Genomic DNA, 26,985 nt, shown 5'->3' with positions numbered 1-26,985 from the left:
TTCGTTTCCTAAGACTAAATCTAGAATTGCACCCCCTCTTGTTGGGCTTATGTGCTGGCTAAAAAAGTTCTCTTGAATGAAGTTCAAGAATTTTGTGCCCTCCATGCCTACTAAATGACCCATGTTCATAGCTAGATTGAAAAATGGGAGAAATAACTGAGTAAGGTACAAAGGCTAAAAGGTTGGGGTTATCAAACAAGATGCCATAATAGGTGAATTAATGTACCTGAGGGATGGATTTCAGTGGGGGAGTTAATAGACTTGTAGGACAGCCTTTAATTGTTGAGTTAAGGTACTAGATGGGTGTCTTTCAATGGGAGAAGACTACAAAAGGGATGGACCTGAATGGGAAAGTACAATACAGAAAAGAAACAGGCATTTGGCCCAACCACTCTGCATTGGTGTTTATCCTCCACCTAAGCAAACAGCTCTAATCATACTTACCCAACCAGTGCCCATTCCCTTTATCCACTTTTCCTTCACCCGCCTGTCCAATATAATCTTGAATATAGGCAATTTCTACCTTAACCACTAACCCTGGAAGTGTATTCCACAGCCTTAAAAGAGGTGGGCTTCAATGGGACAACTAATGTTCTAGAGGGATGGGTACAATGAGAGAGTTCATATACCAGAGCCTTGGAGTTTGAGGGGAAAGTTAATATACCAGAGGGATGAGTTTTGATGAAAGTACTAGAAGGATCAAAATGGAACAATTAATGTACTAGATAGATGGGCTTCAATGAAAGACTTAATATAACAGATGGGAAAGTTTAGGTACTAGAGGATGGGATTTAATGACCTGTCTTTTCTTATCTCATGAGGAGGTCACAATTATGCTATGGACTGCTCGAGTCTTAGAACACATAATACATGTGGAATGTCTGCAAACATTGGTCTCAGAATGGAGGAATAGCAGAGCAGATAATATCCCTAAAGCAACAGTGTCAATAACAGGAATGTTCTCCAAAACACCTCCAGCAAGGACAAGCAGATATACTAAAGTACAATACAAAGTGAACAAATAAGGCCTCATTCTGTAACATATAGTACCCCTGTTAATGCTGAAATCAAGATCTTTCAAATGACAAAATGCTCTGAAGTGTGAGGATCTCCAGTTCCATCTTCAAATGTTCATGGTCATGTAGAGCCACTGTTTAAAAAATACAGAACATGAGTTAAACAGAATGAAATAGGTCCTGATTTCTGTATCCAACATGTAAAATATCAGCAGCTCAAACTAACATAGTTAGGAAAAGCCAGATGATAAGGAGAGGACTTTGAGTGGGTAGAAGGGGAGGATGGTGGGTACAAGGGCAGTGCACTGACTGGGCACAAGAGCAGGGCACTGATGAACACAGGTGCAGGGAACTGACTGGGTACATGTTATGGAAATAGAAAGTATCATTTACGAGGTCCTGTGCAGCAGAGCAATAAAGTGCGATGTCCCAAAGCACAATTCCCCATACAGTGGGATCCTGCTGTTGGTTGAGGTGCAGGGTGACTGGAAAGGAAGGTCCTGCCTCGAGCAATACCACGGGAGGGAGAAAGTGAAGTGGTGACAGAATTAAACTTGGTCAGTGGTCTTCAAACACCCAGCGAGATTGGCTGTTTCCTTTCCCAGCCACAGGATGATCAGTAGTGGTCTTGAAAAAAAATTTTAAGAAACCAGCAACCTAAAAACTAGCTTTGTACAACCTCTCTCATAGCTGTAATTGAAAATGGTGTCATTGCCCACGACAGTGTGATCCCAGGCCAGATGGCAACATGTAGGCTGTCACCTCTGAGGCAGGAGATTGTGGGTTCAAGAACCACTCCAGAGACTTAAGTACAAAGTCTAGGCTGACTCTTTGGTGTGGTACTGGGGGTGTGCTTCACTGTTGAGAGTCCTGTCTTTTGGATAAATCGTTAAACCAATCTTAATCGCTTAAAAGCAGGAGAGCAACTGAGATGTGCGAATATAATAGAATTTTAAAAATTGTATTGTAAAATTGATTTCAGGGGACAAAGTATCTGAATGGGAATAAACTCTGCAGTTGGGAGATAAGAGTTTGTTGGAATCTGCTACTCACATAAATAAAATGACTTCTCCTGTTGCCACTTGGTGATGTCATGGTCAAGTATATTCCAACATTCACCCTGGGATTTTAAGCCTAAGGATTTTTGGACATTTTTTTTTTTGTGGTTTCTGTTCCCATTTACCTGCAAATGGTTTGATACTGGTTCAGTGTCTAGGGACACTGGCCCTGGTATAGGTGGGTGTGACTGGGTATAAGGCTCTTCACTAAACAGCTGGAAGTGCCCATCCCAGAGTTAAGTTCTAAAAAGCGTTGATTGAAGCACAATTTCTTACCTGCATCAAGTCCAATGTCACCTCACCAGTCTGCCGGGTGTCAAATGACTTGAACAACCCTGTTTTTAAAATAAATTCCAGAATGAATACTGCTGGACATATCACACTACTCAATTATTTAACTACTATCATCTCAATGATTTATTAATAAAGGTGTGAGAATGTTGTCTTTCAGTTTAATGAAAGAGAGCTGCAAATAGTTGATTTGATAGGTCAGTAAAATAAGCTTATTTGCTCCCTGGGATGAACTTTTGGTTTGTAAATGCCTGACCCACAGCACAGGCCTGGTCCCTTTGCAGAGCCATAACCTGGGATCATCCTGCTGGTTTAAATGGAATCAGAGCTTGGGCCTCTTCACTTCTGTGGAGCACAGAACAGTGAAGAAGACAGAAAGAGGCCTGATGGGATTGATTGCACTCCACCTGTACTGGACACAGTATGGATAGAGTACACCCAAATTACATGACCTGACCAGAACCTGCCTGTATTTCTGCATTGGTCCAACATTCTTCCCAGTTAGTTGAACTCCCAATTAATAATGATCCCCATTACTCAAAGTCTCCCATTAATCAAAGACCCCTCAATACTCAAACTCCCAATTACTGCTGTCCTATTATTTTTTTAATTTTCTTGAACTATTAGTTACAGCAGCTGTGTTAAGAAATGCTTCAAACCAGTGCTAGGTAAATATAAACAGACATGCAATCAGCATAGCATAGAAGGAAGTTATTTGGTCCATTATTCCTGTGTTGGCTCTTTGAAAGAGCTATCCAATTAGTCCCACTACTCCTGCTCTTTCCCATAGCAAATATTTTCTCTTCAAGCTTATCCAATATTCTTTTGAAAGTTACTATTGAATCTGCTTGCATCACCCTCTCAGGCAGGTATTCCAGATCAAAACTCGCTGTAAGAAAGAATCCCCATTGCCCCTCTGGTTTTTTTGCCTATCATCTTAAATCTGAATCCTCTGGTTACCAATCCATATGCTAATGGAAACAATTTCTCCTTATTCACTCTATCAAGACCCCTCACAATTTTAGAATACTTCTATTAAATTTCTCCTTAACCTTCCCCACTATAAGGAGATCTAGCCTCTTCACATAACTGAAGTCCTTCATACCATGACTGCTACCATCTAGAAAGACAAGGGCAGCAGACACATGGGTACATCACCACCTGCAAGTTCCCTTGCAAGCCACTCACCATCCTGACTTGGAAATATATCGCCATTTCTTCACTGTCGCTGGATCAAAATCCTGGAACTCCCTCCCCTAACAGCACTGTGGGTGTACCTACACCAAATAGACTCCAGTGGTTCAAGAAGGCAGCTCACCACCGCCTTCTCAAGGGCAATTAGGGATGGGCAATAAATGTTAGCCTAGCCAGCGACGCCCACATCCTGTATATGAGTAAAAAACTCAGGTACATCTCTCTCTCCAAGGCCTTGATGTATTTGTAATGAAGAAAGTGCAGAGAGATGGAACAGGACTGATTCTTGTGAAAAAGAATGAGGTACAAGGAGAGAGGGTCTATGGTTTTAAAGGTATGACTGGGTATTCCTTGACAGTGGCAATGCTTCTCAGCTTCAGTTGGCAGGACTTTGCAGCAAGCTTCCAGCCTGCACCAACAAAATCACCACAAGGTGGCAGCAGATTGCTGTTTCAAGAGGACTTTAGCACCTCCAGCAATCTAAGCAAGTCCTCAACCTTAGTAAAACATCCTAGGGCACTTCACCAATTTCATCAAAATTTGACACCGAGCCACATAAGGGCAGATAACCAAAAGCTTGGTTAAATAGGTATATTTTAAGGAGTGACTCAAAGGAAGAGGGAGAAATGGAGTGGTTTAGGGAAATAATTCCAGAGTTTAGAGCCTAGGCAGCTGAAGACACCGTCGCCAATGGTGGAGTGATGGAAATGGGCGATGCTCAAGAGGCCAGAATTGGAGGAATGCAGAGATCTTGGAGGACTATGCGGTTGGAGAAATAGTGAGCACTGAGGCAATGGAGGGATTTGTAACACAAGGATGGGAATTTTAAAAATCAAGCTATTACCAGACCGGGAATTGGTGTAGGTCACTGGGCACAGGGTGTGATGGATGAGTGTTACTTAGTGCAAGTTAGGATAGGGGCAATAGAGTTTTGGAAGACCTGAGATTTATGGAGGGTGCAAGGTAGGAGGCTGGTTAAGAGATAATTGGAATAAAGTCGTGGCCTTCACCGTCACTCACAAACCAGGAAGCCTCTCCCGAACAGCACTAAACCTACATCACATGGACTGCAGTGATTCAAGAAGTTGGCTCACCACCAACTTCTCAAGGGCAATTAAGGATGGGCAATAAATGATGGCCTTGCCTGAGAGAAAAAAAAATTAAATCTTTAATTTTCTGTCAGGGGCTGTTATTTATCACCAGCCAATAACCGACTTCAGTTAAAAAATACCGATTATCTGATCATTATCACATTGCTGTTTGTGGAAGCTTGCTGTGCTCAGATTAGCTGCCGTGTTTCCCACATTACCACAGTGCTCATGCTTCTGAAGGTAATTAATTGGCTGTAAAGTGCCTTGGGATGTCCAGGGGTCATGAAAGGTGCTATATAAATGCAAGTATTTCCATTGAAAAATCAGGAGGCTGTCCTGGTCAGCGAGAGATGGTAAGTATCTATTCTGATAGTTAACTAGTTAATACTCACTGAACGAAGTCTCCAATCGAACCATACAACGGACAAAGTTATCAAAATCAATTTGTAGGTACGGGTCCATGTATCGGAGGACCAACAGCTGCAGTAACTGGTTGTTGAGCTGAAAACCTGGAGATCAACAATTACACTTTGATTACTTTCAGAGTTTAATTGGAAATCAAACCATTGAGATATCTGGCAGCTGGAAGTTCACTCCAGTGCACTAGGCAAAAAAGGGAGTTGGACAGAAGCCAGGAAACAAGGATCTTGCACCCACTTACCCCTGCTGTGCGCTCACCCCAAGTTTTTCATTACACTCTCACTGAAGGCACAACATAGCTAATCGAAGTCTCCTTTGTGCATCCTCTGTGGCTGCGACCATGTTGTTTTACACTTATTGGTCCTCCTGAACCTCCTTTCTTAAATGCTGTATTTAGAGTATCTGAATTATTATGTCCTAATGATTCTGGGATTTTTATCAGTGCTTAGAGGGTTAAGTTTTCTGTTAAGACACTGACCTGGAGCCCAGTAATGCTGGAATCACTTTACCAGCTCCCACTGGTTCTGGGGTCACTAGTCCAGGCCCTAGTAATCTGGAATCACTTCTCCAAATCCCAATTATGCTGGGATCACTACTCCAGATCCCAGTAATGCTGGGGTCTATTCCCCAGATGCCAGTTATTCTGGGATCACTACTCCAGGTCCCAATAACCTGGGGCAGAATTTTTCCGTCGGCGTGCGGGGGCGGTACCCGCTCACCAATGCGTAAAATGACACGCGGTGACATCGGGCACGCATCCCGACATCACCGCGCACCATCGCGATATTTCGTTGGGCAGGCGTGTGACTATGTCCATTGCGCAGCCGCCAGTCATTACCGGGCCAATTAAGGTAGTTATGGCTCCAATTGTCCTGGATTTTAAGGCGTCCATGTGATATTTGGCTCATCACATGGGCACAACAGGCAGGCGGCTATCCGAAACTTTAATGATCTTCATCCATGGGCCGGAAAGAGGGATCATTGCTTTTGCAAATCCAGACATTTAACGTTAGTGCTCAGAAGTTATTGAAAGTTACGTGTGTGAGATGGAGACATCTCAAATGCATAGCGACTGCTTGGACTGCACCCATTACCTTCAGGTCAGCACTTTTCAGTGAGGATTTGTTTTGGGGCCTGTAGGTTTCAGCAAGCCTCTCTGAGCCTGGGAATGGGAGGTGATCTCTCCATTGGAGGCAACATCTGAGGAGGAAGGGAGGGCTAGAATGAGGAGGAGGCCGGGAGTGCACATTCAGCCTCTGGGGGAGCCACCTTTGGGAGGACAGGCGCAGGCACAAGGGGTGCAGGGCCATGAGGTAGTCCAAGGTGGAAGGGGCCACAGAAGATGCCACCAACCTGCTACCAGGGTATACAGAGCGCAAACCACCTACCTCAATATGTCTGAGGTGCAGTGCTGAAGGAGGCTCCGTCTCTCAAAGGGAGACAGTCAACACTATCTGTCAGATGATTGGTCCAGGGATCTCAGCTAACTGTGTGGGTGGACACCCCATGCCCGTCTCTCTAAAGGTCACAGCTGCCCTCAACTTCTATGCCCCTGGCTTTTTCCAGGGCTCGGTGGGTGATCTTTGTGGTGTCTCCCAATCAGCTGTCCACACTTGTGTCAAGCAGGTTACAGACGCTCTGTTCAGGCGCTTCCGCTGGGACCAGGCCAGTCAGACACAGCGAGCCAGAGGCTTTGTGGCCATTGCTGGCTTCCCCCATGTCCAGGGTGCAATAGACTGTACACATGTGGCCATCAAGGTGCCAGCAGGTGAGCCCGGTGCCTTTGTCAACAGGAAGGGCTTCCACTCCATGAACGTGCAGATAGTGTGTGACCACAGGATGCTGATTCTACAAGTCTGTGCAAGGTACCCAGCTCCCACAACACCTACATTCTCAGATACTCCAAGGTGCCGGAGCTCTTCAGTGCTCCAGCCCGGCTGGATGGATGGCTGCTGGGTGACAAGGGCTAACCCCTCAGAAGGTAGCTCATGACGCCTCTCCGCCATCCAAGAACAGAACCTGAGCAGCGGTACAATAGGAGCCATGGCACCACAAGGGCTGTGGTGGAGAGCGCCATCGGTCTTCTCAAGATGCGCTTCCAATGCCTGGATCGCTCAGGGGGCGCACTCCAGTACCCCCCAGATCGTGTGTCCCGGATAGCGGTTGCATGCTGCACTCTCCACAGTCTAGCTCTGCAAAGGTGGGGACTCTGTGGACGATGAAGATGTAGACGGAGTGGCTGCAGCTGAGCAGGATGAGTCCAGCAGTGAGTCCGAGGATGAGCACGCACAGGGAAATGATGAGGGGGCACAGGCTGACCTGGGCATGCTCCAGGGAGGCAGGGACATCCGGGACGTTCTAACCCAAGGAACTTTTAGCTAGCACAGCACTTATGGATCTCCAATACAAGCCTGGCATGTAGCCTCCATCCTGGAGACCTCATCTGCCTGGATAGGAGGATTGGCGATGGGCACAGTGAATAAATCTGAAAGACACACAAATCATTTATCCAATCTCAGGAATCCATGCACCGTTCCAAATAAAGAGGAACCCACAGCCTTTTGAGACAACATTAATTTAATTTTGTGACCAAAGTCTCGTCAAATTACAGAAATCAAAATGTGTTGCACACGAAGGTCTAATCAACTCTTGTGCGGGGAGGGGTGCAACAGAAAAGCACCAGAAATGAACCCGGGGTGTGCCTTCATCTTTCGTTTGCAGGTGCTACGTCTTTGTGGTGCCCCCTCGCTGGCACTGGTGTCTGAGACAGCATGCTCTCTCTGATGTCCTGTTGGCCTCGATGACCTTGGCGGGCGTCCTCTGGCCCGTTGAGCCTGCGATGGACCCGCCCAGACCAGCTGGCATCTCCCCAGTCGTTGCAGCCTCATTGGGTACCGCGGTCACTGGCAGAGGGGCAGAGGAGCTGCTGCCCTCATCCAGAGCATCCTGAGAGGCGCCAGCAGAGATGACAGGCAGCTGCTCCGCTGACATGAGGTCCGTTCGGCCCTCCCTGCTCACCGTAGACAGATGGGCACCGAGGTGGGATACCTGGTGGCCAAACCACTGCCCACACGGGCACTGACCAGGCAAGGTCAATGCCCCTATGAGGGATTGCAGGTCCGAGTGCAACCCCAGGAACACCTGAACCTATCCCTGGAGCTGCCTCTTAATGAGAGTTGCCACACTCTCCGTGGAGGAAGCTTGGCACTCAGCCATGATGCTCAATACATTGGCCACGGCACGCGTAGACTCCTCCACCACTGACGCCAAGCCAAGCACAGCCTCATGTATCTCCACCAGATGTTCCTGGCCACACGTGAGCACATGGCTGCATCGCCGACAACTCCAGAGGCTCATCATCAGCCACGGACTGAGCATGTGGCTGGTCCCCTTCAGTCCTCCAGCTGCAGGCGCCATCGACAATCTCTGTCTCCGCCAGCTCCTCCAGCGACCGTGAAGTGCCCTCACCGCTGTGCCCCGGGACACTAGCCGAAGATATGATGCCCACCGAGGTGCCAGTATCTGTGCTGGTATCTGCCTGGCAGAGATGGTGTGATGTTTCTGATGGTGCAACTTCATGGCCCTCAGGTGTCAAAGGGAGCCCTTGCTGCTCCTGCTCCCGGCCGTGTGCCAATGATGCTGAAAGGAAGAGTAAGGAAATTCGATCAGTTCGACAGCGGACAACGTGCCTGTCCCCCGGATTATCATGCGCTCATCATTCCACACGCACTGGGCAAGCCATGTTGGTAACATCACTCACTGAACAATCAGCAATGGCATGGATGTTGGGAGACTACTGGTGACATGAGTGCTGGCCATACATACCTGCCCATGGAACCCCAACCTCTCAGGCTCCAGTGGACCTGGGCATGTGCCGCCTCTCCAGGTCGAGGGCCACCCGCTCATAGCGGCTGAGCATTAATACCTGGGCTGGCCCACCGCCAGTCCTCGGCCACTCGGCGCTGTTATGGGAATTCTTCTCCTGCAAATGAAAAAATAGCATTGATAAGCGATACTTGTACCGTCAATCTCCTGGTGGCCGGCCCACCCCAAGCCCAGTTGGCCACTGCAGGTCTGCAGTGCATCTTCCCTGCTGGTGGCTGGCACTCACCCGACTATGTCTGGTCCTTTCCCCCACTGCCCCACCCTGCCCACATGCTGCCTTCATCACAGTTGGGAACACACGGTTGTACCGGCTGTTGCAGGAGGCACAATGAGCGCAGAGGGCAGCAGATCCATCTGTGCCACAGGACCTTGAAGATCCCCTCACACCATCATCACCCTGGCTCCCACATGTCTTGGAGTTTGACCAGTGCGCCTGCTGAACGCATAGGGAATATCTGCTGGGACACCCAGCTGAGGACACATGCCGTCACTAACTCATTGCACTCAGGCCCCTCAGACATGGGTGGGGCACCAGCGGGGGAGAAGGTTACATGATGGGTGAAGTGAATGATGCCAACATGTTACTCACCCTTCCCATGTACAGCAGGTCATTGAAGCGCTTGTGGCACTGGGTCCATGAGCGCCGCACCGTATCGCAGGAACTCACGGTGTCCGCTACCTCCTCCCACGCACGCTTGGTCAAGTGGGGGGACCTCCTCCTTCCATCCTCAAGGACAAGCACATCCCGCTGTGCTGCACCTCCTCGAGGAGGGCAGCAAGGCACTCATCAGAAAACCAAGATGCGCAGTGACCAGCCACCCTACCCTCCTGCATGGCCAGCCTCGATCTCCCTTGGCCCCAACCTCTGGCCATGTACAGCAGCCTTGGTGCGGCTGCAGCTTGGCCTTTAAACAGGCCGCCTGGTCGCCATTGGACCCGGCGGCGATTGCCGTTCCGCCCGTGCCCGCCCACTCCCACCGTACCCGGGAGTCGCCAAACACGCTGGACGGGCCTTAATTGGCTTGCCTGCGCAAAATGGCGGCGCGGTCCCGATCGCCAGCGGCAGTCGGGACTGCGCCCGCACCAGCACTCCCCACCCAATACAGGGAAAATTCTCCCCCTGGAATCACTTCTCTAAATCCCAGTTATACTGGGATCACTACTCCAGATCCCAGTAATGCTGGGATCTATTCCCCAGATGCCAGTAACGCTGGGGGGATCATTTCTCCAAATTCCACTGTGCCAAACTGACTAGTACAGGATTGAGTCCAATCCTTGTGTTTTTGTTTCAAGCCCTGATCTCTTTAATTACTCAACCTGCACATTGTATTTCATAACAGGGAACATCAACTCCAACAAACATCTGAAACATACCATCCCTGCAGATGGTATTAGCTACGTCTGTAGCATTCCTGTCACCAAGTCAAAAGGTCAGGTGCTCTGTTATATAGTTATATTAATCAGAAGGAAATAGGAACCAATTGTTATGAGAATGTACTTCTAGGGTGTCATATTTTACTGCCGCACTGTAATCATGTGTCAACTAACAATGTATCAGTCTACCAGCCACATGGAGGAATGTAAGAAATACACTTGATATCCAGCACTTTTGAGTGTGTTTATTTCAAACTTGTGGAAACCAGAAGACATAACATGTCCAGAGTCCCACTCCAGAGTTATAAGCACATAATCAAGGCTGAAACTCCAGTGCAGCATTGAGGGAGAGCTGCACTGCTGAAGGTACTGTACAATCTTTCAAAACAGGTGTTAAACTGAGGCCCCATCTGCCCCCTCAGGTGGATGTAAAAGATCCCACGGCACTATTTTGAGGAGGAGCTAGGGGAGTTATTCCTGGTGGCCTGACCAATACTTATCCCCCAGTCAACGTTAATAAAACAGATGATTTGGTCATTATCATATTGCTGTTTGTGGGAGCTTGCTGTGCATAAAGTGATTGCTGCATTTCCTTCAAAATGCTATACAATACCTCCTTGGCTGTAAAGTGTTTTGGGACATCCTGAGTTGTGAAAGCTGCAATATAAATGCAACTTCTTTCTCTCATTTTTCTTTTTGACATGCGTGTCCCCTGTGTTTGTCCCAGTTCCATTACCTGAGTTCTTGACGGCAATTCGGAGCTCGTGAGCTGACATGGTCCCTGATTTGTCATGGTTGCAACTCAAGAAAGCGCTCTGCAAATAGAGGGAATTGGGTAGCAAAATGAGACCTGATGGATTAAACAGATGGAAACAGGTAATGGCTACAGCCTGACACCAATGTTTCCATTACTGTTTCCTTTACCTTCCACTGTCTCATTCGATTCCAGAAGATCTTAAATTCGTCAATCCCAAGTCCTGCAGCATTGTCTCTCTGTGAGGAGCAGTCAAGGAATAACTCTCGATTTTGTATTTCTTTACACTTTTTCTGCTGACGCGTCTCTCTCTCTCTCTCTCTCTCTCTCTCAGTTGGTCATTAACAAGCAAAGAACAAAAAATCTGATTGGAGTCTGGTTTCCCTGCCCAGCCTGTGGAACATTTTCTACATTAAAGGCATTTAGAAATGTCAAATATTCCCAATGGAAAATAAACTTGTTCACACGCATTTTGAGAAGCTGCAGCAAACTGCCATACTCTCTACGCTCAGTATACTATTTACCTGGTATTTGTGGGTGAATACTCTGATATTTGGATGATAGTTATACATTTGATGGGGGCAGTGCATCCTCGAGGTTCAAAACGATTGGTTTTGGTCATCGGGAGCATTGATGGGTGGCCACTGTCTTGCCTCCGAGACAGAAGATTGTGACTTCAAGTCCCCCTCCAGAGATCTGAACACAAATCCAAGCTTATACTCGTGTACAGTACTAAGCAAATGCCACACTTCCAGAGGTGCTGTCTCCACATTAAACGTACAGTATGTACTGCATGTATTTAGTTTGTCTCTAAACATTACATCTACAGTATTTCGTGTTTAGAATATTTTTAAACATTACATCTACAGTATTTAGTGTGTGTTTAGAATATTTTTAAACATTACATCTACAGTATTTGGCGTGTGTTTAGAATATTTCTAAACAGTACATCTATAGTATTTGGTGTGTGTTTAGAATATTTCTAAACATTACATCTACAGTATTTGGTGCGTGTTTAGAATATTTCTAAACATTACATCTACAGTATTTCGTGTGTGTTTAGAATATTTCCATATGTTTGGATACAGAATTTTCAGATAATTGCCTTTTAAGGTTTTTAAATAAATGAGCCCTAATTTAATAAGAAATATTAATTTGATGCTTGCGCTTTGCAGATCAGTAAATGTTGACCAGGTATGTAGAAGGAAATAAATCACAGGATACATTGTAGAGAGACACAATACTGCGACACGTCTCAATGTCAAAACCGTCAGGTGTCATTTCCTGTTCTGTAAAACAAAGAAAGGTAAATGATGAATTGAATACCTACTCCCCTCTGCAGGTGGGTGACACTCAGCTCCTGCAGAGGCAGCCCCTTAACACACAGAATCCATCAACTACAACTCCCTCCTATAGGGTATATGTGACCCAGCTTTGCCATTCTAGGCAGGAGCTGGTCAGATCCTGCACCCCACGGGTGATGGAACCTAAGAAACCCACCACAAGATAAGACTTGAAATATTTTTGTAGACCCCCAAAGGAACAGGAGTTCCCTGTTGAAGTTCCACACAAATAATTTGGGACCTCCTCCCTGCCTCAACACACGTAGCCGCTGTGATTACAGCCCTCACTCACCCCTGCAACCTACCCAGCTCTGACCACACTGGCCTGATCCTGAAGCCTGCCCTGGGAGGACTGTTTGGCTCCATGAAGCTCGCCTGTCAATTTATCCGTGGCCATGGCCTCAAAATCAGGAAGGGGGTGGGGGTGGGGGGTGGGGGGGTGGGGGTTAGTGGGGGAGATAGGCACTTTCACCACAGGAAACAGGTGCAGGACCAGTACCCTCCTAAAATAGACCCCAATGCAGCATTAAACTTCCACACAAACAAGAGGAACTCCCATTAGCCAATACTGTAGGTGGCGAACTCACGTTTAGAGAAGACGGTACTTAAAATATCCTGCAGCTCATAAGCATTGATTTCCATATCCTGAAAGAGAGGAGTGCGAAGGATAACATTAAGTCATTGGACATTATGTCACAACAGTGCATCTTCAAAAGGATTATTGATTCATTTTATTATATAGAATATTTCAACACACATACAGGCCATTCAGCCCGTCTGCTCTATGCTAACAATTATAATCCGCTCCTCCTTACTCCCACCCTTCTTCATCTAACCCTATTAACATATCAACAAAAGACCACAGCCACGATCCAGACATAAACGTTAGGAAGTAAAATGAAAGGGAATAGACAAAACCATTGAATACCTTTCCAACTGTAGGTGTTCTCCGAGCAGATCCCTTGAAATCCACACGTAGGATATTCCTGGGAACGCCACTCCCAAGATTGTAAGTACGGAGGGAGACCATCCCCCACCTGCTGTGACTCAAGGCCTCAGGTGCTGTCCCAGATTCCAGGATTGTGAATGATTTGTGGGGCCAGGGCCAAGTTGATCACCACTTCCAAAAAGGAGCAGTGACCTCTGATGGGCCAGCCTCACTCCTGAATCTCATGTTCTCACTCCTGACTCCCCCCTGTGAACATATGAACATTCAGCCCCTCGAGCCTGCTCTGCCGTTCAATAAGATCACGGGTGATCTGATTGTGGCCTCATCACCACTTTCCTGCCTTCCCCCGGTAGCCTTTGATTTCCTTGTTAGTCAAGAATCTACCTACCTCTGTCTTAAAAATATTCAGTGACCCAGCCTCCACTGCTCTCTGGGGGAGAGAGTTCCACAAACTAACAAACCCCTGAGGGAAAAAAATTCTCCTCATCTCCATCTTAAATGGGAGACCCCTTATTTGTAAGCGATGTCTCCTAGTTCTAGTCTCTCCCACAAGGGGAAACATCTCTCAGCATCCACCCTGTCAAGTCCCCTCAGGATCTTTTATTTTTCAATAAGATCACCTCTCATTCTTCTAAACTCCAATGGATACAAGCCCAGCCTGACCAACTTTTCCCCATAAGAAAACTCCTTCATCCCAGGAATCAATCGAATGTACCTTCTCTGAACTAGTTCTAAGATCAATTATGTCCTTCCCTAAATAAGGAAACCAAAATTGATGTGGTCTCACCAATGCCCTGTACAACTGCAGCAAAACATCTATACTTTTATACTCGATTCCCCTTGCAATAAACAACAACATTCCATTTGCCTTCCTAATCATTTGCTGTACCTGCAGACTAACTTTTTGTGATTCATGTACCAGGACAACCAGATCCCTCTGTACCTCAGAGCTCTGCAGTCTGTCTCCATTTAAATAATATGCTGCTTTTCTATTCTTCCTGCTAAAGTGGACAAGTTTACATTTTCCCACACCATACTCTATCTGCCAAATTATTTTCCCATTCACTCAACCAATCTAACTCTCTTTGAAGACTCCTTATGCCCTCTTCAGTCTCACTCCTGACTCCCCGTGTTCTCACTCCTGACTCCCCGTGTTCTCACTCCTGACTCCCCGTGTTCTCACTCCTGACTCCCCGTGTTCTCACTCCTGACTCCCCGTGTTCTCACTCCTGACTCCCCGTGTTCTCACTCCTGACTCCCCGTGTTCTCACTCCTGACTCCCCGTGTTCTCACTCCTGACTCCCCGTGTTCTCACTCCTGACTCCCCGTGTTCTCACTCCTGACTCCCCGTGTTCTCACTCCTGACTCCCCGTGTTCTCACTCCTGACTCCCCGTGTTCTCACTCCTGACTCCCCGTGTTCTCACTCCTGACTCCCCGTGTTCTCACTCCTGACTCCCCGTGTTCTCACTCCTGACTCCCCGTGTTCTCACTCCTGACTCCCCGTGTTCTCACTCCTGACTCCCCGTGTTCTCACTCCTGACTCCCCGTGTTCTCACTCCTGACTCCCCGTGTTCTCACTCCTGACTCCCCGTGTTCTCACTCCTGACTCCCCGTGTTCTCACTCCTGACTCCCCGTGTTCTCACTCCTGACTCCCCGTGTTCTCACTCCTGACTCCCTGTGTTCTCACTCCTGACTCCCCGTGTTCTCACTCCTGAATTTCCCCTGTGCTCTGTATTACTCCGAGACTATTTAATGAATGCTGCTTCTCACCTTCCCTGAGATTTGTTGGAACAGGGCGCGGAACTGCTTTTCCTCTTGACTTTCCTCCTGGAGGTTCGCTGTTGGTTTTGGCGGCTGCAGAAACAAGTTTCCTTTCAGACTCCAACATTGGAAAACATTTTTTTTTGATTCAAAAGTTTCAGTGTAATTTCTGCACAAATTGAGCAGCGGAGAGTGATCCAGGGCGTGAAGACTATATTTATTATTTAAGTATCTGCTGTAGCTCAGCAGGACGCCCTCTTGTCTCTGAGTCAGAAGTTTGGGCACGGGACCCACTCCAGAGACTTGAGTACAAAAACCTACAAAGACACTCTAGTGCAATACCAAGGGAATGCTGCACTGTAGGAGGCAAATGAGATGTTAAACTAAGGCCCAGTCTGCCCAGTGTGTAAAAAAAAACTCCCTATGCCATTATTTGAGGGAAAGCAACAGACTTCTCCCTGGTGTCCTGGGCAAATATTTATCCCTCAACCACTGGCAGTAAAACAGATTATATGGTCAATGTCTCATCACTGTTTGTGGGAGCTTGCTGTGTGCAAATTGGCTGCCGCATTTCCTACATTACAACAGCAACTACACTTCAAAAGGCATGTCGCTGACTGCACATTGGGACCCCGAGATCATGAAAAGTGCTTTATTAATACAAGTTCTTTCTTTCCCACAGAGATCTTAGATTTTGTAACTAGGTGAAGAGAGATGACCCAGATTAACCCACGGTAGTGAACATTTTGACCACCTGATAAGTTACGTGTTGGGGTGGGGTGGGTAAAATAAATTGGGGCTGTGGATGAATACAGCCCAAAGGTCAATCGCAATCCAGCAGGAGACTGAATGAAGGGTTCCTGTATGTGCTAAATTTGCAGGATGGGGTGGGGCGCGAGCAGTCCACAAATTAGCGATTCACTCAAGTACCCTAAAATTTCAATGACTCAGATTAAGATTCAGCCACGCTTTTTTTGGCCAGATTAAAGGCAGCTTAACTGCAGCTCTACTGATCCCACACTGGATGTGTTCGATATGGACACACGGTACCAATGGCCCGTTCAGGACTATTATTGTTCAGGCGGCGCCAACTATGTCTGGAACCCAGATGAAGGAAGCTGCGCTCCAAACAGCACACAATACGGGGAATTGGGGTCATTTTGACTTTGAGGGATACTGGAAATGAAAATCAGGAGAAATGAAAAACGGCACCAGAACTGGTATTATCTGTTCTTCACTAAAGTCATCGGTACCAACATATATCCGCATGCCAAATAATCAGCTTCTGAAGCAGATCCTCATTTCACAATTTAAGAGTGGCACTCGATCTCAAGGAGGACAGAGAAAAGGGAACAAGTTGACATCAGTGCGTGGGAGGAACTTGCCGCAAACATTGCTGTGTGGCAGCCCCTCACCCAACAAGCCACAACGCAGTGGGAAACCGACCGCATAAACCCTACTGCAGAGAAGCGATGAAAGCAGCAGGAGAGAGGGCAGAGAGGAGGGTCGGTGTAATGAATTTGAGCTCTCCGCTAAGGAGTTATGCTGGCTGGGAGTGCCTGGCATGGAGATCAGCAGAGCCATGGAACTATCCATCCATTCAGGCTCAGATCGCAAATCTGGAATTTAGCCACTGAGATCAGCTCAGAGAGCTGAATTCCTCATATGGAGCAAAAACCCTGTACTGGAAGCACTGATGTGTCCAATGCAGATCAGTGCAAGTGATAACCAACATCAGTGACATTCATTTGCCTAAAGTGACACTGAACATTTCACTCCAGAGTTTGAAGTTGCTAAAAGTTTTTTAAAAAACACTCACCTCAGGTAGATCTGCACCAATTTTATCGCCCAATTCACTGAAAATAAAATATAAATATTAGTAAGAGCATAACCACTTTGCATTATGTTGTTCATACGAACATCATAAGAAGTATGATACTATAAACTAGGCTGTAGTTGTTGGTGAGGGTTGGAGAGGCAGGGGGCAGTTAGTGGGGTGGTGTGTGATGATTGGAGGGACAATTGGATGCGTGGTTGGTGATGGTTGGAGGGGGCGGTGGGTGATAGATGGACAATTTGAGGGAGGGTTGGAGTGTGCTTGCACATGAACAGGGGAGAGACCTCATCCTGATTGAGACACAGCCAGAGTGAGTGTGGGTATTGGCAATTTGGTGCACAGTGGGAATTCGGTGCATAGGGGAAGAGGTGCTCTATGCATTTTTTCTTTGCTATCCAACTTCTTAAATATTCAGAGAGTGGTTTTGCCCTGCTGCAGCAGTAGAGGCTACAAGGGAAAGGAATGGCTGGTAAGTAGTGGGTAAGGTCAGGTAAGGTATTTACTACTTTTATCGCTTATTGTTTAAGGTCTTTTTGTGGTTTATAGTTTGTATATTCTGTAGTAACGAGGATCAGGAAAGAAGGGCCCTAGAGTAATTGATTTAAAAGGTTTAATTTAAAGAGCTAAGTCATGGCAGGAGAGCTCAAAGCCATGGTGTGCTCCTCGTGCTCCATGTGGGAAGCCGGGAACATTTGCAGTGCCTGGGACCAGCATGTGTGCAGGAAGTGTGTCCAGCTGCAGCTCCTAGAAGCTCGGGTTTCAGAGCTGGAACAGTGGCTGGGGATACTGTGGAGCATCAGCGAGTCTGAGAGCATCATGGATAGCACGTTTAGAGAGGTGGTCACACCGCACCTGTAGGGACTGGAGGAAGGAAGGGAATGGGTGACCACCAGGCAGTCAAACAGAAACAGGCAGGTAGTTCAGGAGTCTCCTGGGGTCCCTCTCGCAAATCGATATTCCATTTTGGAGGCTGATGAGGGCGCTGGTTCCTCCAGGGAGTGCAGACAGAGCCAAGCTTCTGGCACCACAAGCAGCCTGTCTGTACAGGAGGGGAGGAACAGAGGAAGAGCAATAGTACTAGAGGATTCTATAGTCAGGGGAACAGATAGGCACTACTGTGGCCGTCAACGTGACTCCAGGATGGTGTGTTGCCTCCCGGGATGTCACTGAACGGCTGCAGGGCATCCTAAATGGGGAGGGTGATAAGGCAGAGGTCATGGCACATGTTGGTATCAATGACATAAGTAGAAAGAGAGATGAGGTCTTGCATCAAGAATTCAGGGAGTTAGGCAGTAGACTAAAAGGCAAGACCTCGCGTGTTGTAATCTCTGGATTACTCCCAGTGCCACGTGCTAGCGAGCTCAGAAATTGGAGAATAGCGCAGATGAATATGTGGCTTAAGAGTTGGTGCAGGAGGGAGGGTTTTAGGTTCCTGGATCACTGGGACCGTTTCTGGGGAAGGTGGGACCTGTACAAGTGGGACGGTCTACATCTGAACCAGAGCGGGACTAACATCCTTGCGGGCGGGTTTGCTAGTGCTGTTGGGAAGAGTTTAAACTAATTCGGCAGGGGGAGGGGACACAGAACGTTAGCAGAATAGGGACACATCATAATACAGTAAAACAATCAATTCAGAGGGAGTACAGCTGCATTAAGTTTCAAGGGAGTAAGGCAAGGCTGGATGGCCTCAACCTTAATGCCAGGAGTATTACAGGTAAAACGGATGAGTTAAGGGTGAGGATTGACACATGGAATTGTGATATAGTAGCCATTACTGAGACATGGTTGAGGGAGGGGCAGGATTGGCAGCTCAACATTCCGGGATATAGAATCTTCAGGCGAGGCAGGGGAGGGGGTAAAAGAAGAGGAGGCATTGCATTATTAGTTAAGGAGTCATTAACTGCAGTAAGGAGAGATGATATCTTGGAGGGGGCATCGAATGAAGCTTTGTGCGTAGCGCTTAAGAATTAAAAAGGGGCAACCACATTATTAGGTGTTTATTATAGACCCCCAGATAGTCAGCGGGAAATTGAGGAGCAAATATGTGCACAATTTGCGGAGGTGTGTAAAAACAATAACAATAGGGTAATTATATTAGGTGATTTCAACTTTCCCATCATTAATTGGGATAGACATAGTGTTAAGGGCTTGGATGGAGTGGATTTCTTGAAATGTGTACAGGAGAACTTTTTAGGTCAATATGTAGAGGGTCCAACAAGGGACGGCGCAGTGCTGAACCTAATTCTGGGGAATGAAGCCAGACAGGTGGCTGAGGTGGTGGTGGGGGAGCATTTTAGTGATAGCGACTACAACATGGTACAATTTAAGCTTGTTATGGACAAAGAATTAGACAAGTTGCAAAAAAATGTTTTGGATTGGGGGAGAGTGGATTTTAGTAAAATAAGACAGGATCTGTCCAAGGTAGACTGGGAACAGCTACTTGTGGGGAAATCTACAGAGGAGCAGTGAGGGCGTTCAAAAAGGAAATGGGGAGGGTACAGGTTCAACATGTTCCCTCTAGGGTGATAGGAAGGAGTAACAAGCCCAGAGAACCATGGATGACCAGAGATATTCAGGTTACGTTGAGAAGGAAAATAGAGGCTTTTAGCAGGTACAAGGGGAGCAAGTCAGCGGAGGAATTAGTGGAGTACAGAAAATGCAGGGTGGAGCTTAAGAAAGCAATTAGGAGAGCAAAGAGGGGATATGAGAAAGCTCTGGCTGGTAAAAGTAAGGAAAATCCCAAGATATTCTATAAGTATATCAATGGGAAGAGGATAACCAGGGAAAGAGTAGGGCCCATAAGGGACCAAGGGGGCAATCTATGGGTGGAGCCAGAGGACACTGGTAGAGTGTTGAATGAATACTTCACATCCGTCTTCACCCAAGAGAATGAGGATGAAGGTATCGAACTTGGGGAGAGAGACTGCGAAGTTCTTGAGCAAATTGATATAGGGAGTGACAAGGTATTGGAGGTGTTGGCAGGCTTAAAAGTGGACAAATCTCCAGGTCTGGATGATTTGTGTCCCAGACTGCTGAGGGAGGCAAGGGAGGAGATTGCAGGGGTTCTGACCCAAATTTTTAATTCCTCTCTAGCCACGGGGGAGGTGCCAGAGGACTGGAGAACAGCTAATGTGGTTCTGCTATTTAAGAAGGATTGTAGAGATAAGCCAGGGAACTACAGGCCAGTGAGTTTCACGTCAGTAGTAGAGAAACTATTGGAGAAAATTCTGAAGGAGAGAATCCATCTCCACTTGGAGAGGCAAGGTTTGATCAGGGATAGTCAGCATGGCTTTGTCAGAGGGAGGTCATGCCTAACAAATTTGATTTAATTTTTTGAGGAGGTGACCAGGTGTGTAGATGAGGGTAGTGTAGTTGATGTAGTTTATATGGATTTCAGCAAAGCCTTTGACAAGCTCCCACATGGGAGACTTATAAAGAAGGCAAATGCACATGGAATACGGGGTAATTTGATAAGGTGGATTCAAAATTGGTTTAGTTGTAGGAGACAGAGGGTGATGACAGAAGGATGCTTTAGTGACTGGAAGCCAGTGTAGTGGCATACCACAGGGATCTGTGCTCAGTCCCCTATTATTCGTCATTTATATAAATGACATAGATACATAGATGACTGTGTAGGGGGTAGGATTAGTAAGTTTGCAGATGACACAAAGATTGGCCGGGTGGCTAACAGTGAGGTTGAGTGTCTTGGGCTACAGGAAGATATAGACGGGATGGTCAAATGGGCAGATAAGTGGGTTAAATAAGGGAATTTAACCCTGAAAAGTGTGAGGTGATACACTTTGGAAGGAGTAATTTGACAAGGAAGTATTCAATGAACGGCATGACACTAGGAAGTTCTGAGGAACAAAGGGACCTTGGCGTGTGTGTCCATAGATCTCTGAAGGCGGAGGGGCATGTTAGTGGGGTGGTGAAAAAGGCATATGGGACACTTGCCTTTATCAATCGAGGCATAGATTACAAAAGTAGGGAGGTCATGTTGGAGTTGTATAGAACCTTGGTGAGGCCACAGCTGGAGTACTGCGTGCAGTTCTGGTCGCCACATTATAGGAAGGATGTGATTGCACTGGAGGGGGTGGAGAGGAGATTCACCAGGATGTTGCCTGGGATGAAACATTTAAGTTATGAAGAGAGGTTGGATAGGCTGGGGTTGTTTTCGTTGGAGCAGAGAAGACTGAGGGGCGACCTGATTGAGGTGTACAAGATTATGAAGGGCATGGACAGGGTGGATAGGGAGCAGCTGTTCCCCTTAGTTGAAGGGTCAGTCACGAGAGGACATAAGTTCAAGGTGAGGGTCAGGAGGTTTAGGGGGGATGTAAGGAAAAATTTTTTTACCCAGAGGGTGGTGACAGTCTGGAATACACTGCCTGGGAGGGTGGTGGAGGTGGATTGCCTCACATCCTTTAAAAAGTACCTGGATGAGCACTTGGCACGTCATAACATTCAAGGCTATGAGCCAAGTGCTGGTAAATGGGATTAGGTAGGTAGGTCAGGTGTTTCTCACGTGTTGGTGCAGACTCGATGGGCCGAAGGGCCTCCTCTGCACTGTGATTCTGTGATTCTGTGAGTGACAGTTGGGGGCGGTTGATTGGGAGAGAAAAGGGATATACGGCTTGCAATTCAAGAACTAAGTGGAGAAGTTTTCACTTTCTCCATGCAGTTCTTGCCACTACCTGAGTGGTGAATGGAAGCAAATTCAACAATAACTTTTAAAAGGAAATTGGATAAATACTTGAAAAAGTAAAGTTTGCAGGCCTATGGCAAAAGAGTAGGGAAGTGGGACAAATTGGCTAGAGCCAGCACAGGCACGATGGGCCAAATGACCTCCTCCTGTATGATTCAAAAACAACAGAAACTTAAGACTAATCTTACAGGGTTTCAGCTTTCTTCTCCGAAATAAATCGAACGATGAAATCAGCCTCCATTTCTGGTTGGAAAGTAGTTGGAACAATAAGATAATCTCCTGGTGGAAGTTTAAACCTTTGGGCGTTTTCCCGCATGTTAATGTACGTCTTACTCTTTGCAATCGAACCATGAAATCGGAAGAACTCTTTCGGCAGATGATCAATGTCATTTTCAGCCTGGAAAACAAATTCCTGCCATTCAGCCTCATTGTAGCTAAACCCTACACTACTCATTGCAAAAACATAAATGTGAAAAAAATCATAAGAGAAAATAACATTTAATCCATTGTGGCCCAATCTTCTAGTACCCTAAACCTCCATTAAAACTTATTCCTCTAGTACCCCAACTGTTCCATTGAAGCCCATCTTCTAGTACCATAGCCAAACCATTGAAGCCCAGCCTTCTAGTACCTCAATTATCCAATTGAAGCCCATCATTTTAATGCGCTATCCATCACATCCTACTAGTACCCCAACTCACCCTATGAAGCCCATCGTCCTAGCACCCCAACTGTTCCACTGAAGCCCATCCTCTAGTCCCCTATCATCCTCCTTGAATCCTATATAGAAGACAGTTGTTGTTCAGGTAGCATTCTTGCTTCAGTATCAGAATGCTGTGAGTTCAATCCTCACTCCAGGGACTCTCTCCTACAACATGTCCTATATTCTGCTTTTCAGTATAACCTTCTGGACAATTAACTCATGGATTAACAAAAAAGTAATTGAGCAGTTATTTAAAATTTCTGAATTCTGTGACTTTGTATTTACAAACCAGAACTAAGACAAGAAATGTACCTCATAAACGGCGAACCCTATGGTCAGCAACTCGGCTCCTTCCTTCCGCAGTTTGCGTCTGTTCTTTTGCATGAGAGCCACAATAAATGTGCATTCATCTTTGCCGTCTTCTTGCTCATCATCAGCCTCCAGCAGCTTTACTTTATACTGTGGATTGATCCAGAAAGTGTCTGCAAACAGAACAGTCACAATACATAAAAATACAAGACACTGACATCTCCAGAAACGTCTTTATTCTATGGGAATAGATTAACTTTCCAAACTATTGCATACTTCAATACAAGAGCTAAACTGTTTGGTTTTAGTGCTTCTTTTGGTTTATGAAAGAAGAACAGCCTCACTTTTATATAGCACTTTTCACAATCTTGGAACATCCCAAGACATTTTACAGTCAATTAAGTTTGTTTAAAGTGTAGTCACTGTTGTAATGTAGGAAATGCAGCAACCAATCTCTACACAGCAAGCTCCCACAAACAGCAATGAGATAATGGCCAGATAATCTGTTTTTAGTGATACTGGTTGAGGGATAAATGTTGACCAGGACACCAGGAAATCCCCTGCTCTTCCTTGAATAGTGCTGTGGGATCTTTTACATCCACCCGAGAGGGCAGGCAGGTCCTCAGCTTAACATTTCACCTGAAAGTCAGTACCTCCAACAGTGCAGCACTCCCTCTATACAGCACTGGATAGTCAACCTAAAGTCAACCTCAATGCCACTGACCCATAGAATCCTTTTATGAGTGAAAGTTCAGAGGGATCGAGCCATTGATGAAGATTGTGAGCATCTGACGTACTCAAAACCTGGGCAACAGAAACAACATTCGCATTTCTTCAGTTTCTCTGTAACTTCTTTCAGTCTAACAACCCTCTGTGAACTCTGTGCTCCTCCAATTCTGTCCTCTATGCTTCCCCCACTTCCTTCAGTTCTTCAAACCCGTCTCTTTGAGCCAGCTTTCGGTCACATGTTCTTTCTCTTTACTTGGCCCGGTGTCAAATTTTGTTTGCTAACACTCCTGTGCAGTGCAATATAAATACAAGCTGTTGTTGTCTACAAGTCTTGGCATACCTATGACTGGAGTGGAGTCCAACATCACCTCAACAAAGTTAGTGCTGCAAGTTATTTTGGGTGAGAACACTTCATATTCAACCATCACGCACATGTCTCCTAGGAGGTAAGGTGATTAGCCATAGTCCACAAGGAATCCTTTTTTAAAAATTCATTGATGGGATGTTGGCGTTGCTTACTAGGCCAGCATTTATTGCCCATCCCTAATTGCCCTTGAGAAGGTGGTGGTGAGCTGCCTTCTTGAACTTCTGCAGTCCCTGTGGTGTAGGTACACCCATAGGTATCTCTCTAAGTTAGAAAGGGACAAGTGGTTATATAGCTTGAGGGGCATCACTCAGCATCAAGCATGGGACAAGGCAAGGAGGCAGCCCTCTGTGAACTATCACTACCCACTCCAGTTTACTAACAGTTACTAACAGAAACTTTCGATCACAATGACGCTGAGATAATGCTGGAGAAAGATGAAACCTAGGGCAATGAAACAGGATATTGCAAGGATATGCCCTTATGTTTATATGCATTCAACAATTTATTTGGGGGTCATAAGTTATGGAAGAAAGTTAAAGTTAGTAAGAATTAGACATTGTGCTAGTTGATGATAGTTTATTAAAAACTGTACAATTAAGGGGAAAAAGCTTCACTCAGTTAGGAACTTTAGCTCCCTTTAAGACAAGACATCATGAATGGCATTGGACAATCACTCACGATTCCAGGACTTTCTTACACATGCGTTTCTAGATGTAGGACTGTCTATACTTCTCTGGATGTGATGTTGAGATGAATGTTTTGAAACAATTATAAATGAAGCAAACTGCCAGATATACCATCTCCAACTTTCACAAATCAGTGAAAGGGTAAGGATTACTCTAGGAATTGTTAGCAGAGCCTAGTACAATAGCACAAATACAGCGGTTGTTCCACCTTCAACCATACATTGATATAATTCATACTGATGCGCATAGAGGTCGCCAAATATTTCAAATTGGAGCTGAGGGAACCGTCATCATGTGGAATGTGAGACTCACTACCCCAGGAAGGGTTGAGATAAATAGCATGGATATATTTAAAGGGAAGCTAGATAAACAGGAGGGAGAAAGGAATAGAAGGATTTTTAAATTATTATTATTTATTCGTTCATGGAATGCAGGCGTCACTGGTTAGATCAGCATTTATTGCCCATCCCTTGTTGCCCTTGAGAAGGTGGTGATGAGCTGCCTTCTTGAACCGCTGCAGTCCATGTGGTGTGGGTACACCCACAGTGCTGTTAGGAAGGGAGTTCCAGGATTTTGACCCAGCAACAGTGAAGGAACAACGATATATTTCCAAGTCACGATGGTGAGTGACTTGGAGAGGAACTTGCAGGCGGTGGTGTTCCCAAGCATCTGCTGTCCTTGTCCTTCTGGATGGTAGAGGTTGTGGGCTTGGAAGGTGCCGTCAAAGGACAGAGTGTTAGGGTGAGATGAAGAGGGGTAGGAGGCTTGTCTGGAGCATAAACACTGGCATAGACCCGTTGGGCTGAATGGCCTGTTCCAGTGCTGCACATTCGATGAAGATGAACAATCTTTTATCATCTACTGCTCTTTGTAAGCTTCAAGTACCTTGGAAGTTCCTGCAGCCTCCAGCGGTGCAGCCTTTGGTCCAAGACCCTTCAAAAACTGTCACTTCCCATTTGTGAAAAGCATCCTCACCCAGGGAGTCTGGTGTAAGGTTACAGACTTCTACTTTGTCAAAATGTTTCTTAAAATCATCAAACGCCATCCTATGGAAAATGGGAGGAAATGCATATACAAGTGAGTTTTTATTGTCGGTATTATGGGCGGTGAAAGCAGATTCAATAGTCACTTTCAAAAGGGAATTGGTAAATATTTAAAATGGAAAAACTTCCAAAGCTTTGAAGGAAAGGGCAGGAGGAGTAGGACAAATTGGATAGCTCTTTCAAGGAGCTGGCACAGGCACAAGTGCCAAATAATTCTGTGAGATCATGGCTTCTGTGGAAAAATAAAGCATATTAAAATAATGAGAATATTGGAAGACAACTGTTTAAACTCTCACCAATGGCATAATTCTTGCAATAGGAAGTTACCAAAATTATCTCGATGATAACATATGGGTGGCTTGGAGCATGATGCAAGAAATACAATAAGCATACACCTTATAAAAAGGATTGTTAAAAGCAAGAATCATAGAAATTAAAATACAAAAGTTTGTTTGGCTCTTCAAGTCTATGTTGGCTCTTAAACTGGAGTTCTCTGCTCTAATCCAATATCTCCGTATCAGACTGGATTTGCTAACACCAAACAATACGGAATTTTTGGGGTTCTCATGGGAAATGGGACAGTGTTGTGGAACCATTCCCGAGAGCATTCAGGAAATCTCATTTCCCACATGCCTAGTCCATCCTGACCACCTATTCCTTTTCAAAAGCCATATCCAATTCCCTGTTAATTGGCGTTATAGTCTCTGCCTCAACAGCCACTGATGGTCAAGCCTTCTCTGTTCTTAAATCTGTGCTTCCCCAATTCCAATCCTGGCCTCTTGCGCTTCAACGATTTCCGTTGCTCCACTATTGGCAGCTGTGCATTCAGCTGTCTAGGCCCTAAGCTCTGGGATTCTCACTCTACACTCTCTGCCTCTCTATCTTGCCTACTTTAAAATATTGCTTAAAACCTATTTCCTCGAGCACACTTTTGGCCACTTCAAATATCTCTTTTTGTGGCTCAGTGTCAAATTTCATCTGAAAATGCTCCTATAAAGCACCTAGGGGGTGTTTCACTAAATTAAAAGTGCTATGTAAATACAGGCTATTGTTGTTCTATTGACTCGCTAGGTGAAAAAAACTCTTCTATTGCATTCCTCTCGTGACATTCCTCAGTCCGTGCTCCCTTGCTACCAATGCACCAACCAACGGGTGCAACATATTACAATTTATCTTTGTAAAATTTCAGACTTATGAAAGCCTGTGTTGTATCCTCCCTTAACCGTCTCTGATCCAGTCACTTTGCTGCTATCAGCCTAGCAAATCTTTGCTGTCCCAATTCCATGACTCCAGTACCCTTCCTATAATGAGGTAGCCAGAAATCCAACAGAGGCAATATGGATGTCTTGTATGAATTCATCATCAGTTTACTTGAGCAATAATCAAAGCCACTAGATTGAATTAAATCCTTAACTTCACAAAACGTATACCTATTTAAATTTCCAGCCTAGTTACTCCATGCTCATTTGAT

The 26,985-nt window shown here is 45.9% G+C and overlaps 1 protein-coding gene across 2 annotated transcripts in view; it reads right to left on the bottom strand.

Moving 5' to 3' along the window:
- Nucleotides 1-769: 769 nt before the first annotated feature.
- The window catches only part of capn9 (calpain 9), a 64,338-nt gene continuing 38,122 nt past the window's right edge, over nucleotides 770-26,985 (bottom strand). For both annotated transcript variants that reach the window (XM_078541773.1, XM_078541770.1), the window contains exons 9-20: nucleotides 25,357-25,517; nucleotides 22,693-22,862; nucleotides 21,866-22,074; nucleotides 16,958-16,994; nucleotides 15,148-15,231; nucleotides 13,014-13,071; nucleotides 12,308-12,372; nucleotides 11,254-11,322; nucleotides 11,066-11,144; nucleotides 5,043-5,159; nucleotides 2,351-2,409; nucleotides 770-1,150 (exon numbers count right to left, since the gene is read on the bottom strand). In XM_078541773.1, the coding sequence (XP_078397899.1) occupies nucleotides 1,124-1,150; nucleotides 2,351-2,409; nucleotides 5,043-5,159; nucleotides 11,066-11,144; nucleotides 11,254-11,322; nucleotides 12,308-12,372; nucleotides 13,014-13,071; nucleotides 15,148-15,231; nucleotides 16,958-16,994; nucleotides 21,866-22,074; nucleotides 22,693-22,862; nucleotides 25,357-25,517 (1,135 nt within the window). In that variant the 3' untranslated portion in view covers nucleotides 770-1,123. The remainder of the gene's footprint in view (nucleotides 1,151-2,350; nucleotides 2,410-5,042; nucleotides 5,160-11,065; nucleotides 11,145-11,253; nucleotides 11,323-12,307; nucleotides 12,373-13,013; nucleotides 13,072-15,147; nucleotides 15,232-16,957; nucleotides 16,995-21,865; nucleotides 22,075-22,692; nucleotides 22,863-25,356; nucleotides 25,518-26,985) is intronic.

The sequence above is a fragment of the Cetorhinus maximus genome, chromosome 5 (assembly GCF_964194155.1).
Source record: "Cetorhinus maximus chromosome 5, sCetMax3.hap1.1, whole genome shotgun sequence".
Lineage (NCBI taxonomy): Eukaryota > Metazoa > Chordata > Chondrichthyes > Lamniformes > Cetorhinidae > Cetorhinus > Cetorhinus maximus.
Note: the sequence above shows the minus strand (reverse complement) of the source record. Positions and strands in the feature narration are given on the sequence as shown.